General features: G+C 37.4%; 1 protein-coding gene across 2 annotated transcripts in view; it reads left to right on the forward strand.

Annotated features, from left to right (window-relative positions):
- Positions 1 to 3,155: 3,155 nt before the first annotated feature.
- Positions 3,156 to 13,842, forward strand: part of LOC306870294 (rho GTPase-activating protein 31-like) — a 40,704-nt gene continuing 30,017 nt past the window's right edge. The window contains exons 1-3 of one of the 2 annotated variants that reach the window (XM_079417481.1): positions 3,156 to 3,671; positions 13,366 to 13,468; positions 13,626 to 13,770. In XM_079417481.1, coding sequence (XP_079273607.1) covers positions 3,572 to 3,671; positions 13,366 to 13,468; positions 13,626 to 13,770 — 348 coding nt within the window. In that variant the 5' untranslated portion in view covers positions 3,156 to 3,571. The remainder of the gene's footprint in view (positions 3,672 to 13,365; positions 13,469 to 13,625; positions 13,771 to 13,842) is intronic. The other variant, XM_079417482.1, reaches the window with a different exon arrangement.

Here is a 13,842-nt window from a genome sequence, read left to right on the forward strand (position 1 = left end):
AAATAACAAGAATAACCATGCAGTAAATGGTAAAACTGTTTGCACTACAAACCAGTGTGTTCATGATTAAGATTAATTTTCAATATCAAGTAGCAAAACCAACTGTTTTGTACAGCCAAAAATAGCTGCATGTGGATGGGAACGGAAGCTAGACCCATAGAATTTACAAATGGCCGCTCTCATTTTTACAGGAAGAAAAAGGTGGATATATACATTTTATGGGAACCTGTCCACCAGTCACACATTCCCTCTAATAGAAATTACAAGCTTTATAAAATCAGTTAAAGAACATACTACAAATTCTGGTTGTTATGTAATAGCTTTAAATAAGATTAAATCAAGCAACATCAAAAGAGAACAAATCCCCTGGTAATGATGGACAGACAAGTGGATTTGATTAAAAACATATACTATGGGTTGAGATGGTTCCAGGTTTCCATCATCTCAAGCCCTGGCAAAAAATGTTAGATTTATTTGCAGAGGCTATACTACTCCCCCTAGAGTTTTATTGTAATATTAATATGGAATATATAAAATTATAAAATTTGAGGTAGGCTAAGTTTCACTGAATAATTCATAGATTATACCCTATTAAATATTGTATTATCAAAATTGGAAGGTATAAAGAATGTGTATTCTGTAAAAAGCTCATGTTTTCAAACAATAATAATGTCTCAGTTTGTTTGAAGAAAAATGGATTCTAATCCATCCCTTGAGGAACACACTTTTTTTTTTTTACTTTACTTTCAATACACAAAGATCATACATTCAATAAATGTTTTCTAATTGAATTTTTTCCATGTAATTTGTCACATGATTCTTCAGAAATCATTATAATAAGCAGATTTGTTGCTTAACTAACATTTATTATTATTATCAATGTTGAAAACTAAACTGCAAAATGTCTGACACCCCAGTGTGCACTATGTTGGGGATATGCAATGCTTTCAGACGGAGCACAAGGTTGCAACCAATGCTTTCTCAGTATCAAAAAACACATTCAGGTTATTTTAGACATCCTGTGTACTTGCTTTTGATTACTGGAATTTGGCAAAAGAGTGTACTGTAGCAGTGACTGTCTGCTTCCATAAAGCTCTCCAGTCTTTTTACACTCTTAAGAAAGAGTTTGTTATTAAATTCCCATGGAGAAAATGAATAGGAAAACACTTATGAAACCAACTGAAAAAGAGGGCAGTTTTGCACTCTGTTACATCATGAACTGAGATTGTCTCACAGGCATTCGACTGAATTCGCCCTTTGTTGGGTTCTGTCACATGATGCAGGATTCCCCTATAGAAAGAAGAACAACCTTTAGCACATGGTGACTAGACACAAAAAGTGTCTGTTCTAATGCTCTAAACACTTTAATCAGTGATCTGACTTTATGTCATATTTGAAAGGATCCCTTTTTCTGTCTGTTGATACTAATAATTCCTGTGTCTGCTATAGGAAAAGTCATTAGAAGAAATGTGGATTACTGATAAAACAGCATTTGTAATGTATCAAGCATAGATAGAAGCATACAGTGCCCTCCACTAATATTGGGACCCTTGGTAAATATGAGCAAAGGCGGCTGTGAAAATAAATCTGCATTGTTTATCCTTTTTATCTTTCATTCACAAAATTCCAACATTTCAGTGAAGTAAAACAATTGAAAGTGGGGGGAAAATCTCGTTGTGAAATAAATGCTTTCTCTAGTTCATGTTCGCCACAATTATTGGCACCCAATTATTGCAACGTCCATTTCCCAGGGTAACAGCTCTGGGTTTTCTCCTATAATTTAACCAAGGCTCGTCTTCTGCTATGCAAAAAAAAAAAAAAAAAAAAAACTATTGGGGTTTGGGTTTAAAAAGTTTAGAATCTTCCCTGTTTCTTTGGACCATGAAAGTTTTGCAAACAAATTTTATAAATGAATACCTCCTAAAATTGTATTGCACCAAGAATGAGGCTTTTGGATGTATTAACTGTTTTAACATTAAGACAGATTCTCCTATACTTGGTGGCTCTTTTGTGTTGATTATGTCAAGGTTATCACTTATGCTTCCATGGCCAAGTTTGTCAGCATATACTGTCCTTGTTCCTTCTTACTTCCTTCCTTTTAGATCACAGCGTAATGACTCCATGCTAGCTATCACACTGATTTTCTTTTACACTGATGTGTGTGTTTTTCTGAACAGCTAAAATTTTACACACAAATAATATTTTTATAATTATTTTATTATTATTTGGCAATTGGTTGTGATGTACAATAAAATTACTCTTTTCACAAATATGTATTTTTTTCTTTTTTTCAAACACCACATCTCATATTTCATCTCAAGAATGTTGTTCATTGATATTTTTGACTCCTTGTACACTAAGACCAAGTACACTAACTTTTGAAAATAACTTCTAAGAGGCTAAAATGTACTGAGGGAGCAAATCGTAAAAACTGATATAAAACGATTTTCATACGATAAATATCGAAACGGTCTGATGGATTTTACATGTTAATGCTGAAAGTCTGGGACAAATATAAAACAAGAAAATCTAAGTATTTGAAAAAAAAAAAAAGTAGTATTTGAAAAATGAAATGATGAAAGTATGTTTAAAAAAAGTTTCCAAGTTTTAATATGACATTTAAACAAACACATCAAAAAAATTAATAAAATTAAATAAAAAAATCTGGAAAATGGAATGTTAGTTTTAATAAAAATCAGCGCCTGCACATAAAAGTGCCTGCAGTTGAAGAAACATTCAAAATGGCTAACAAGCCGTGGTTAACGGGAACCTTGTGTTTTCCCCTCTCTCATATGCCCTGTTCTCCAGTTTTTTCCATGTCTTCTCTGTCTATCTCTTTCTGCCTTTCTCTTTGCCCAATGTCCTTCTCTCGGTCTGTTTTTGTTTTCCAAACAAGGTTCCCTTTACAGGAAATTGTGTATTCTGGAAGCATTCAGGAAGGCAGAGAGCAGGCTTCCTGTTGGAGCCATGGTCACAAAAAAGGAGGGAGGAAGAGAGAAAGCGGGGTTGGGGGGGGTTGGGTGAAAGGGGTTCAGTAATGTCCGAACTGCTGAAGAAAAAGCAGACACTTATTCCTCTCCCCTCCCCTCGCTCCTCTGCCCTCCCCTTTGCAAAAAGTTCTGACATTTCAAGCTTCCACTCAACGGCAGCACGATGACCTCCTGAACAACAGTGAGCAAAAAGCATAGATAGATAGATAGATAGAGAACAGGAAACTGTCTTCTCGGTGGGACAGAGGCTTTGTGTCGTAACCTTTCTTGTCAGACACTACACAGACTCTCACCTCACGGTCTGTACAAGGGAACGAGGGAGGAGAGACCCTGATGATGAAGTTACGTTGGGCGTGTACCGCGCTCCAGAATTCTTCGCCCACACCAGCTCTTTGGTGGCTCGGTCAAGATGTGAGCGGATGATTTCTTTTGTTTAACACAGTGGACTTCCTGATTTGGGGGTTTTCTTTCATTTTTTTTTACTTTGACCACATTTCCCACTTCCCATCCCATGTGTTGTGGGGGCCAATGGTTGATTTGAAGGTGTATTTGCTCTGATCTGGATAAGTTACTGAAGCCTAATGAAGAATAAGGCTGCCAAGCTGAAGTCCAAAAGGAAAGGATCTGAAAATGCATTCGGCTGTGACTTGACTGAACATCTGCAGAATTCAGGACAAGACGGTAAATTCCTCTTTTCCATACTCACTCCTCCTCTTGCCATTCATATAACGGCTGCCCCTTCTTTCAAAGCCCTGGCAGTCATAATAAGTTTACTTTATTACGAACCCACACCAGAGCAGCAGCCTGGGCCTCTGCGTAAACATTAGCTACGTGTAATAAACCAACACCCATTTCCAGTGCTGCTTGGGTGATGTGTCTATGTTTTTGTGCCATTGAAACAGAAGATACTTTATGTTACACACTTTTGAGTCCTTGCGGTGGACGCTTATAATCTTGCTTAAAACGTGTTACTTTATCTCTTAGGTGTTGTCTAATAAATCTCCACTTGGAAATAAATCTGAATGTAATCTTAGCCTGACTAGTTATGTAGCCCTTTGATTTACCAAATACACATGAAGCCTTACAAGAAAATCAAGAGCAAAGGAAATGTTCAGAGGAAGAGGAAGGGGGAAAAGAGGAGGAGAAAAGGGGAGGACTAGATTTTAAATATATACTGTTCATGGTAAATGCCGATATACTGTTTATGAAATATCATCAAAAAAGTAAGGAGCTCATTCAAGGCAACTAAAAAGCAACAGTTCGTCTCAAAGTGAGTGTGTGTTATTGAGGATAATTATCACAGTAAATTCAGTATTTTGATAAACCATTGGACTTTCGGTATTTGTTTGTTCAAAGTGGATTTGTTCCCAACAGAAATTCCAAAGTGTGTTAAGATGATGAATTTAGATGATATTAACCACAACAGTATGTGGATCACATCTTTATGTAGCTTTTCCACTCCATTCCCTAAGCCTTAACATTACAAAAGACAACACAATACTGATCTCAAAACAGTGTGATGTCACCCATAGTTTGACAGATCCATGTGACTTAACCGAGTTCATCTGAAGCCCTAACTGTGAAACAGACTTTTGTTTTAGATCCTGTATGCTCACAGTTTCATCATTGCGACAGACAAAATTACCATAAATGCTCTCAAAATATTTTTCAGAAAGAATTTGATTCATTTTCTGTGTTGAAGTAAAATTATATTATTTTTAAATATCCTAATACTGTTTTTTTTTACTAAGAAACCCCTATTTTTAACAATTACTAATAATTTTTACATAGTTATTTATTGTGACAAATCAGTTATTTAAAAAAACAAACAAACTAAAAATTAAGCCAACTAAACAATTGATTTTCCTCCATTACTTAAACATCTTGCGGTGACAACTTTGGTTTACTCGCTGGCAACTTTTATACATTATATGAACATCAATCCAATTGTGTGATATCAAACCGTGTTTCCAAAAACACTTTCAGGAGTGAAATCAAGTCAGAATACATTTTGAATTAATCCACCCTGCTGAAAGGCCTGCTAATTTCATGCATTTCTAAGGGTTTTGCAGGTATTGCTAAAGAAGCCATGTGTAGACACCAGTAACAAACCAACCTTGGCATATGAAGACTGGCATCCAAAACATATGATAGTGTTTTCAGCGAGATATTCATATCAGATGCCAGCATTTTACTAAACTAAAGAAGAATTTACCAATAACTGTAAAACACTGGAAGACATCTCTGCCGGCAAATCAAAATGAGAGCTTTCCTCAATCATCTTCGTCTCAGAGAACAATCATTCATTCATCCATCCTGTTGGAGGTCTACACTGCATCCTAAGCAGAATTTCTGAATAGCAAATGATCTGGGTTTTCTCTAAATCCCCCATTTTTTTCTTCTACTTTCTTTACCGTCTCTTTAATGTTTTTTGTTTTGTTTAAATTTCTTATGTTAAATGTTATGCTTTTGCTGAAGGATGTACTGTATTGTGTGTATGTGAGGATTTTCAATTACTAAAGACTGATCTCTCTAGTTACAGTTGATTGATTGATAATGAAAAGTACTTTATGAAAGTTATTTTATACAAATCTCTATGATACATTTAGATGAAAGTTTTGTGCTTCAGCTTTTAGATAAGGGTAGATTAATAAGGGTAGACTTCCTCAGACTCTGGATGGTTTATTGGTTCAGATGTGCTGGCTGCTAATGTTTTGGTTACATTTTATTTTACAGTATGTGTACTTACAGTGTTTTACCCAAGAACAGGGTACTGGGTAGTATAAAGTAACCATATGGGGTAGGGTTAGGTTTAGGGTTAGTACCTAGTTATTACCCAGTTATTGTAAATGCTATAATAAGTATATAATATGTACATGCGGTACACGTGCTCCCAATGTTTTTTCCCTAAGGGGGCAATTTCATTACTTTAAATTAGTAGGAATAGATTTTTTTATTTTGTATTAGTCTAATTTCATTTCTTTTGCAAATGGATTATGACTTAGTGGTGCCTGGTCATTTAGAATTGAGACTACTACTCTATTTACTGTACATGTCCACATCTACCAAGCAAGAGAAACACTCTTTCTGAAATCCAGTCACATGTTATAAGAGCAAAATGTTATTGACCATCTCTAATAAAATACTAAAATTAAGTATCCGCTGTGGACTAGTGTTTAGTGCACATGCTCTGATATATGGTGCTCAAGTAGGCAAGAGGAGTTCAAGTTTGGCTTGCTTAATTTCCTGATCCTGTATCCTCCCACTTTTTCCCATCACTTCCTATGTGTTGCTCAAGTGTTTCAGTCCAACAGCAAAAAGACCATCAGTTAATTTGAAAATAACAGTAGTAACATAATAATAATTAATAATAGTAAAAATGGGTAACATTTAATTCCATTGTGGCTAAGACTTACTCTTCCATACTCTTTCAACAGAGTTCCCCCCCAAAAAACCCCAGCAACAACAAACCCAAGCCGTGGTTTACAGTGAATTTATAACAGCTAAGGGGCGTTGTTAGGCACGACGTGAAGCGGAGTTTCAAAAAATAAAACAAAGCAAATAAAATTAAATGATATTAATAAAAACATTATTCTTTCACCAAACAATGAAGTTCTTCAGAAACGGTTGTGGTTGCAACCATAGATATAGAACCATAGACCCATATCTATGTAGATGCCTCATTAGCAACTGTTTCTATGGGCCGCAATACGTAAGTCAACTCCCATTAAATCAATTCAAAATGGAGTGTTTTTGAGCACTACCGAACACTGTAAGGTAACTGTTGTACTTCGGTGTAATTTGCATACATATTTATTTCTGAAATGCTGGAAAGTATTTAAAAGAACAATACTTCATAACTGCTCCACCACAGCGACTGGGAGCAGAAAGGAAAAAAAGCACGTAAACATTCGAAATGGGTCTTTATTATGGCGGCAGCAGGTATGCAATACAATTTTAAAATTAGTTTTATAAACAGATATATATATATATATATATATATAAAACTATATCGCGTATAATTATATACAACTAAAGCGCATCTAATTTCCTATTTTTAAACAGGAGATTTAAATAATCAAATAATAAATAGGATTATATATTATAAAATATGCTTGGAATAGTAAGAATAAACAAAATAAAGTATTTTTAAATACATTTTACACAATAACAAGAATAAATTTGTAAATAATATTTATTTTATTTACAGCCGACAATCATGTGACTGGCCTGGGTTTGTAGGATCACAGAACTCTCTCCTCCAATGTGAATAAATCGCCATCCGAATCCATGAGTTTTGGTGATATGTAAATTTATTTTTACAGACGTCCATATGAGAAACATTTACCGTCCAAATCGGGCTACAGTCAATAGGGTCTAAAGTTTCAAGGTCCAAAAAGGACACAAGGGTAGTGCGAAACATCAGTTATTTCACATCAATGACATCAATGCTCACATCAATGAGAGGTGGTGTATAGATGTAACAGTGTTAAAGAAGATGTGCTGTTCAGATCTAGAAACGCTCTTCATTAATTGCAAGCCGTTCTATTCGTTCTATTCGCCGCGGGAGTTCTGCTCGTTCATTCTCGTGAGTGTCTACATTCCACCGCAAGCGCACGTGAGCACAGCTTTATAGAAACTCGCTGATCTGATCACAGAGAGTGAGCAACAACACCCGGACTCTGTTTTAATCATTCTCGGGGACTTTAATAAAGCAAATCTCTCCCGTGAACTGCCAAAATACAGACAGCACATCACATGTCCCACCAGAGACAGTAATATATTGGATCACTGTTACACAACAATAAAGGATGCATATCACTCTGTTCCACGAGCAGCTTTAGGACTCTCTGATCACTGTTTGGTTCATCTTATTCCATCCTACAGGCAGAAACTTAAGTCTGCAAAGCCTGTATTAAGATCTGTTAAAAGATGGACTAACGAAACGAAAGAGCGGGATTTACAAGCCTGTTTCGACCTCACTGATTGGACTGTTTTTGAAGCTGCTGCAAATGATCTGGACGAGTTCACAGAGACTGTAACATCTTATATCAGTTTCTGTGAGGACATGTGCATTCCTACCAGGACTCATCTATTCTACAACAATGACAAACCATGGTTCACTGCCAAACTCAGACAGCTCCGTCAGGCCAAAGAAGATGCTAACAGAAAGTCTTGTACAAACAGGCCAAATACACACTGGAAAAGGAGATCAGAGTGGCAAAGAGGAATTATTCTGACAAGCTCAGGAACAAATTCTCTTCCAGTGATCCTGCTTCAGTGTGGTTAGGATTGAAGGACATCACCAGCTACAAAACACCACCCCCCAGCACTCTGGAGAATCAACACCTGGCAGACGACTTAAACAAATTCTTTTGTCGTTTTGAACGATCACCCCACACCCGCCCAGAACACCCCTCCACACAACCATTCACACCTCCAGCAACCCCTCTCTCCCCCACACCTACATTTCAAATCAGCGAAGATAATGTGTGCCAGGTCTTCAGGAAGAACAAAAGAAGGAAAGCACCTGGTCCAGATGGTGTGTCACCAGCCTGCCTAAAAATCTGTGCTGATCAGCTAGCCCCCATCTTCAGACAGATCTTCAATAGATCACTGGAGCTGTGTGAAGTCCCCTCATGCTTCAAACGCTCCACCATCATCCCCGTCCCAAAGAAACACAAAATTACTGGACTTAATGACTACAGACCTGTGGCCCTAACGTCTGTAGCCATGAAATCATTCGAAAGACTGGTTTTGGCTCATCTGAAGGACATCACTGGACCCTTACTGGACCCCCTGCAGTTTGCCTACAGAGCAAACAGGTCTGTGGATGATGCAGTCAACATGGGACTGCACTTCATCCTGCAGCATCTGGACAGACCAGGGACTTATGTGAGGATCCTGTTTGTGGACTTCAGCTCTGCTTTTAACACCATTATCCCGGAAACCCTTCAAAATAAACTAACTCAGCTCTCCGTCCCCACCTCCGTCTGCCAGTGGATCAACAGCTTCCTGACAGACAGACAGCACTTAGTAAAGCTTGGCAAATTCACATCCAGCACTCGAACCATCAGCACTGGAGCTCCTCAGGGCTGCGTTCTCTCCCCACTGCTCTTCTCCCTCTACACCAACGACTGCACATCTAAAGACCCCTCTGTCAAGCTCCTGAAGTTCGCAGACGACACCACACTGATCGGCCTCATCCAGGACGGTGACGAGTCTGCTTACAGACAGGAGGTTAAGGAGCTGGTTGTATGGTGCAGTCTCAACAACCTGGAGCTTAACACGCTCAAAACTGTGGAGATGATCGTGGACTTCAGGAGAAACCCCCCTGCACTCCCCCCACTCACCATCATGAACAGCACTGTGACTGCAGTGGAGTCATTCAGATTCCTGGGCACCACCATCTCTCAGGACCTGAAGTGGGACATTCACATTGACTCCATTGTCAGGAAGGCCCAGCAGAGGTTGTACTTTCTTCGCCAGCTGAGGAAGTTCAACCTGCCACAGGACTTACTGAAACAGTTCTACTCTGCCATCATTGAATCCATCCTCTGCACCTCAATAACTGTCTGGTTCAGCTCAGCTACCAAATCTGACCTCAGAAGACTACGGAGGGTAGTCCGGACTGCTGAGCGAATCATTGGTACAACCCTCCCCAAGAACTGTACTTATCCAGAGTGAGCAAAAGGGCTGGCAAAATCACTCTGGACCCGTCACATCCAGCACACTCCCTCTTTGAACTGTTACCGTCTGGTCGACGCTACAGAGCTCTGAGCACCAGAATGACCAGACACAGGAACAGTTTCTTCCCTCAGTCAATACATCTCATGAACACTCAATAAATAAACGTGGAACACACAACTAATTCATTATCCATTCACCACACTCACTTATTTTATTTTTATTTTTCTCATTTCTAATTTGCACATACTTGACCTGTACATACATAGTCGCCTATATTATATATTATATATTATATATTGTGTATTTTTTATTTTTTTATTTTTTTGCTGCTTTGTACATTGGTTATTGGCTATTTCTTGTTATTTTGTTTTATTACCTGTGTCCTGTCCTGTTACTGTCTTTCTGTTGCACTGTGGAGCTTCTGTCACTACAACAAATTCCTTGTATGTGTAAACATACTTGGCCAATAAAGCTCATTCTGATTCTGATTCTGATTCTGAAAGTAATCCATACAGTTCCAATGGGTTCTGAACTGATAAAATGACTTTATCTAACGAACAGGCCAATATTTGATTATTCACTTTAAAATCAAATCAAATGACATTGCATTGAAAACCTCATTGGTTCTTACATGCTGTGACGTCATGACAAAACCCTACCAGAGAAACTACTGACATCACTGTGTTTGATGAGGGAAATAAGCTGATTGGAAAATGGATAGACGGATGGATGTACAATATACTGTATACAGTGAGGCCCTAAACTCTGTTTCCTTCAGTTTCATGGCATGGCATGGTAGAAAAAAGCAAGTAATTTAAAGTGATAAATATGAGGGTTAACAATGTATAGGCTGTTGTGAAACACCTTAAAAACGGTAGCTCACTGTGATTATGTCTAAACCTTAACATAAATAATAACAAATAAATCTAAAGCTTAAAGATATCATAGCTGAAGGTATGGTAAGGAAGTGATGAAGTTGGGTGGGAACTTTCCAAAGGCCTTTTAGAATAAGAGGAAGTGTCATAAGTAATACCAGCTGCAAGGCCTGGGTGTGTCAGGTTTCCTCTGAAACAAACAAACCATTTTTAACTTCCTGCCCTGGCCCACCTTCTCCACAATAAGCGGCCTGACAGGATAAAGGAAGGACGATGTAATAGTACTGTAGTCTACATGAAACACTACTGTTGCAAAGAGAGAACAGAAATGTACATACAGATTATTGAAAAGGTTAATGCACAAAGAACACAGACTTTAGTACATATGTTTCAGATTTGGAAATAATATATATAACAATTGACTTTCTGTATGATACGGAACTGTAAAAAATATCATAGAAAAGAAGTTCAAATTTTCAGTAGTTATAAGTCTTTCTTTTGCTCCTGGGTACATAATAATGATATTTGCTTCAAAGTATTACCTTTAGGCTAAAGGGAGTTGTTTTTTATTGTCCTTTTCTTTTTTCAGTCATCAAACAAAGACAATCTCAAATGTGTCTCCTCTAGAGTTTTTCAACATTGTCTCGAACTGTGCTCAGATTCTATAATCAACAATAACACATTTCATTATGAACTCCAATACTGTTCTCCAAATCCTTCCAAATAATTAATTGTGTATAGCTAGCTATATAGCCTTTTCTTGTATGCCAATTGTAAATGTAAGTTAGTTGCAACTGGATTTGTGAAATTTTGCTCACAGTTAGAAAGCAGCCTTTTTAAATTTTCATAAAAAATACTTTTTCATAAAGGTCAACTGATGGAATGGAACTGATGATGATACACCAAACCGTTCACGTTCAGTGCATCAAATAAAATATCTCCTTACTTTTTTGGGGACTTGCAAAGTACAACAATACCAAACATAAACTACTTCAGCCAAATGCTTCTCGCTCGATCATTAATATTTTTAATGATCATTTTAAGCATACATTTTACTCCTGTTTACATGTGGTTCATTCAGTCATTCAGTTTTCTCTGAGACACTGCTGTATGGCATCTGAGGCTTATTGTCACAAACTCAGCCTCTGTGGCTCCCTCCGATCACCACCAGAGGGAACTATCGCCAGAGTACTAACCGTTCCATTCGGACTTCATTTCCCATATACCCCGTGCCTGAGACTGATTACCTGCACAGGTGTTTCTCATTGCCCGGTCTATTTAAGCTGTGCTGCCCTTGCTCTCTTTGCGAAGTCTTGCTTTGCCATGCAGACATTTCTGAATGTTCTTCCCGTGTTTGATTTCCTGTTGAAAACCTGGACTGTTTACCCGTTTATGATATTCTGCTGCCTGCCTATTCTGACCCTGCCTGCCTCATTGAGTTATTCTACTGTTTGTCTGCCACCTGCCTGGACCCTCATTATGAACTCTGTTTATGAATCTGCCTTGCCTTCGTTGTATCTAATGTCAGGGATTGATCTATGACCGTCTGACTTGTTTTGTGAATCAATAAAGCTGCACATGGATCCTAACGCCACTGACTCATCATTACACTCATACTTCTCTTTTTTGTAGGAAATTTTGCTGTATTTGATGTTTGACTCATCAGAGGTTCTCTCTTACGTCAGAATGAAATACATTTATTTTTAAATGGAATTTCAAAATGAAATCGAATGAATTCATGTAAGATTGCTTATTTTGCTCAATCTACTGTATTTAAGTCCACGCCTCATACTAACAAGAAAATATGCATCTAACCACGGACTGAGAGCTGTAGTTGCAGCTACAAAACTTTGCGATGCTGTTTGTGAATGTACATACGGTTTTCAAAACATTGAACTATTACACTAATTATGCGTTTGAGAAACGCACGCCTCAGAGGCTGATTCATAATTTCATATCGTAGAAACAATATGTTTCTTTTTTTATGCAGAAACAAAAAAAATCTTAATTTTCCCTGAAGGAACGCTGCCAAATGAAATATGAATATCCATTCATATTTGTATGAATTGGCTCAGTCTGAGGACGCATAGAAAAAAACGGCAGGGTTAGGCCACTTGCAGAACAACAAAATATGAAAATGGCTACATTTTACAGTGCAGTTTTTCCAGTTGACTACAAAACAGACATGCAATTCTTTTATCTGAGTTGCTGTCATATCATTGAACTTTTAGATGTGTAGATTTATATAACAATAATACTCAATCATTAAACAATAATTTAAAAGAATAGTTTATCATTTACTCAGCCTCATGCTATTCTAAACTCATTTGACTTTCTTCCTTCTGAGGAACACAAAAAAGATATTTTGTCTGAGGGGATCAAAATTTAAGCAATTACTGAAAACTGAAGAAAGCGCACCCAAATCTCATTAATGACCCCTACACTCTTAAAAATAAAGGTGCTTCAAAAGGTTCTTCACAGCGATGCCATAGAAGAACCATTTTTGGTTCCACAAAGAACCATTCAGTCAAAGGTTCTTTAAAGAGCCATCTCTTTCTTACCTTTTTATAATCTGAAGAATCGCCACAAAGAACCTTCTAGTACCTTGCAAGTAGTTAAGAGACCCTAAAATAAAGTGTTACCATGATTTTTTTTTCAAGACTGCTAAATAACTTTCACTCTAAAATACTCTAACTGTATTGTATTTTTTCCACTTATGTTTCATTTTGGGTGAACTGCTCTTTTAATAAATACATTTTTATTGATGAATGACCGATCATGAATTTGTCCTTTCTTTCTTTTTTGTCTAGTTCCTTATGTTCTGAAGATGTGTGCAGAGTTCATAGAGAAACATGGGATTGTGGATGGAATCTACAGACTCTCAGGAATCACATCCAACATTCAAAAACTCAGGTGGGCCGATTTTTAGACTCACCATATCAAACACACAATAGTGTTGCATGATGGGAAATGTTTCCTATAATACCTGAACTTGTGTAAACTCTTGCTTAAATCATATATACAATCATGTCTTTGTAGTTAATGTGTGTATCTATGTGTGTGCATACAGACAGGAGTTTTGCTCTGAATCCTGTCCTGACCTCACTAAAGAAGTGTATCTTCAGGATATCCACTGCGTGGGCTCTTTATGTAAGCTGTACTTCAGAGAGCTCCCCAACCCTCTCCTCACCTATGAACTCTACAATAAATTTACAGTAAGTTTGTGAGATAAAAAAAGGATGGGCTAGACTAGACTAGAATAGCAGAATAACAGATTGCATATAATA

The sequence above is a fragment of the Barbus barbus genome, assembly GCF_936440315.1.
Source record: "Barbus barbus genome assembly, chromosome: 5".
Taxonomy (NCBI): domain Eukaryota; kingdom Metazoa; phylum Chordata; class Actinopteri; order Cypriniformes; family Cyprinidae; genus Barbus; species Barbus barbus.